Here is a 3,374-nt window from a genome sequence, read left to right on the forward strand (position 1 = left end):
CTCACAGCAACCTCCAACTCCTGGGCTCAAGCGAGTCTCCTGCCTCTGCCTCCCAAGTAGCTGGGACCACAGGCGCCTGCCACAACGCCCAGCTATTTTTAGTTGCAGCCGTCATTGTTGTTTGGCAGGCCCGGGATTCAAACCCGCCACCTTGGGTGCACATGGCCGGCGCCTTAGCCACTTGAGCCACAGGCGCCGAGCCACTTCCTTACTTTCTAATGTAAGATAGTATTCCAATTTATCTTATGATTTCCCTACCCCATCATCAGCCATATTCTCCAAGGAGTACTGGTTCCTTTTAGTAGACAAAAGTATTTAGAACGCAAGATTTGGGTGTTAGGTGTGCTCATTACTATTGGAGTGCCACTGCTTTCAGGTCAGAGCGAGGGAATATACACACCTCTATACATACAAATACATATTTATATTTATAAATATCGAAAACCATTAATTCACACTGATACCTCCAATTCCAGCCCAACACCACAGGGTTCATTCTAGTTTTCTCCCTAGCTATCCATATTTATGGGAGCCAGGTTTCTATAGAGAAAAAAAAATCTGCTTCCCTTTAAGTGAGAGGCAATTTTATTCATAGACAATTCTCTTTAGGTCTTTTGTGCTTCTGTGTGTCTTGTGGGCAGAGGCATTGACATTGATAGTCATTTTGTTATGACCATCTTAAGGATTTGTGTATTGCAAATGCCCTTAGGGGAGAGAGAGAGAGAGAATATTCTCTGTAAGGTTGTGGTTCCTTAGCTGTGATGTAATGTAAACTTACAGCATGCATGGTACCTGTGTCAGGCTGCCTGTGTTGCCCCTGTGGGAGTCGGAGGACAAGGGAGATGAAGGCATGCTGCATGCTATGCAGTCAGCAATGGTTTCTGCTGCAGGAATCTCATGTCTTCTGCCAGCATCCATGAAACCATCTCCCTAATATGAGATTGTTGAAAGTTCTCAGCTTCTCAGACTCTCATCTGCCTTTTTCAGAAACAGCAGGTACCCTTATGGGAAAAATGGTTCCAAATCCTAGGCTTGCTTCTCTGAGTTTCCTTCTTGTTCTGGATTTTGGTTCTGTAACTCTTCACTGCTTCTTGGTGCTTTCACATAGGTGCTATTTGTGTATGGTACAGTTTTTCTAGTTCTATGTTTAGTGGGTCCAAATTTCCTAGTCTACCATTACTGAAAGTGGTAGATGGTGAAGGAAATTCTCAACTCTAAGATTTCAAGGCCATCAAAAAGAGAAATATACATGTATTGAGAAAGGAAAGTACTGTCACAAGAAATGCCATAGGCTGGCTCGGCACCCGTAGCTCAAGTGGTTAGGGCGCTGGCCACGTACACCAAGGCTAGCAGGTTAGAACCCAGCCCTGGCCTGCTAAACAAGAACAACTGCAAGAAAAAAAATAGGCAGGCATTGTGGTGGGCACCTGTAGTCCCAACTATTTGGGAGGCTGAGGCAAGAGAATCGCTTAAGCCCAAGAGTTTGAGGTTGCTGTGAGCTCTGATGCCATGGCATTCTACTGAGGGCGACATAGTGAGACTGTCTAAAAAGAAAAAAAAAGAAATGCCATAGGTTTCTTGGATCACACACACCAGTGACCCACATATATCTGAAAACAGTTTGTCTAGCCCTTCAGACCCCTCTTAGCAATACACTATTTGACTTGAGGCTTAGTTCCATTGTTAGCTATATTTTTGTAAAAACCTTCCCACCCTATCTATCACCCTCACTTCCTTACCCAGCCAAAGTAAAACCTTCTGTCCCTCTAGTCTCCCCCTGAATTTATACCTCTGTTAAGACACTCCTTCATCTCTGCCATGTATTATATAGTTGGTTGACTACTCAACCTCATAATTAACAACTTGAGGACCAAATCTCTTAAGCATTTTTATATTGAGAATGCTTTTATTCTAGAATTTATGAAAATAATGTCTGCAAAAGCCAACAAAGGAGACAGGGAAATAGGCAGAGAAGAAAACTAAATGTGTGCAGATCAGGAAAGTCAAGAGAAGAGAATGTTTTTAGAGAATAAGGCAATATTGAATACTGTTGAGACATCAAAATGTTGAAGCCTGGAAAGCACCTTCTAAATGTGGCCACATGGAGGATTCAGTAGAACATAGATTTTTATTGAGAAAGATAGGTCAAATGTTGTTTATATGGAGTCACTTCATTTTTCAGGTTTGTCAATTAGGCAAGCTCTTCTTGAAGAAGGATGAAGAATTCTCAGCAAAAAGAGGAGTCATTGCCCTTCTAAACCACCATCAACATTCCAGAGGAGAGGTACACAGACAGTTAGATTCTGGAGGATATGTGGAGAAGAGCTAGGCTCTCAGGCAGATGGTGCCCAGCAGAGATGGTACCATAAGCCCCAGGCTTTCCTGGTACTAGGAGAATGCTTTGGACCAGAGGTCTAATAGAAAAGTCTGCGTTTTGCAACTGGTCTTCATAGACTGACTGGCCTGCATCAGACTGGTCCTGGGTCTCCTGTTCCAGCTGCCCGATGGACACCTCCCTCTGGACTGTACTGCACAGGGCCACAGCGCAACCGGGGCTCCTCTTCCTCATACCAGCGCTGTTCACTGAAGTCAGGGAAGAAGGCTGCAATCTCTCTGCTGGCTGAAACCACAGAGTCTGTAAGGGGAGAGGAGACAGAGAAGGAGCACTGGGTGGAAGCAAGAGGCAGTCACAATTAGGTTCGGAAACCTGACCCTCTACCTCTGCCTGCCCACTGCATCCCAGGGCGTGTAGAGAGTCCATGGGCCACATTTACCAAGATGGCTACAAAGAGCCAGAATCACAAATAGACAGAAAGCTCATTGGCGGGATCCTACTATCAACCTTACCATACAGCCTGTCCACTAATCCCAAATATCCTCCCTTATTTGTGGCCTGTGTAGACAGGGGAAACAGTCACCTGAGCCATGGGTGGTGTTGCGGGTGTCAGTGAGGCCGAAACTCCCACGAATTGAATCTGGGGCCATGTGGCGTGCTCGAAACACTCTGGTAGGTCCCATCAGTGTTCGCCAGAGCTGGATGGCATCCTTGTGGGCGAGGATGTAGGCTCGGATTGGCCCACTATGAATGAAAGGTACACATGAAGAAATCCAGCCATCTAGTCTAGGAGGGCATGAATGAAGGCACCCTGTGCATCCTGAGAGTTTCCCTGCTTTTCTAGCTAAGCACCAGTCATGCTTCAGATAAATAGAAGATGGTCGAGGGCTGCTGCTGATATACAAAAACAGCCACAAAGATCAGCAGAGTTGCAACATGGAACTCAACAATTCTCTTCTACAGCTGTGGGACAGGTGCCTAACAAGTCATGTCTTCAGACTTGACATTAGTTACAACTTTAAAGAGTAGCAAATGGCTC

The 3,374-nt window shown here is 45.3% G+C and overlaps 1 protein-coding gene across 2 annotated transcripts in view; it reads right to left on the bottom strand.

Annotated features, from left to right (window-relative positions):
- Positions 1-1,937: 1,937 nt before the first annotated feature.
- NME6 (NME/NM23 nucleoside diphosphate kinase 6) overlaps positions 1,938-3,374 on the bottom strand; it is a 9,091-nt gene continuing 7,654 nt past the window's right edge. The window contains exons 3-4 of one of the 2 annotated variants that reach the window (XM_012811881.2): positions 2,919-3,079; positions 1,938-2,635 (exon numbers count right to left, since the gene is read on the bottom strand). In XM_012811881.2, coding sequence (XP_012667335.1) covers positions 2,469-2,635; positions 2,919-3,079 — 328 coding nt within the window. In that variant the 3' untranslated portion in view covers positions 1,938-2,468. The remainder of the gene's footprint in view (positions 2,636-2,918; positions 3,080-3,374) is intronic. The other variant, XM_012811882.2, reaches the window with a different exon arrangement.

This window comes from Otolemur garnettii, unplaced genomic scaffold (genome assembly GCF_000181295.1).
Source record: "Otolemur garnettii isolate 467f Iridium unplaced genomic scaffold, OtoGar3 scaffold00179, whole genome shotgun sequence".
Lineage (NCBI taxonomy): Eukaryota > Metazoa > Chordata > Mammalia > Primates > Galagidae > Otolemur > Otolemur garnettii.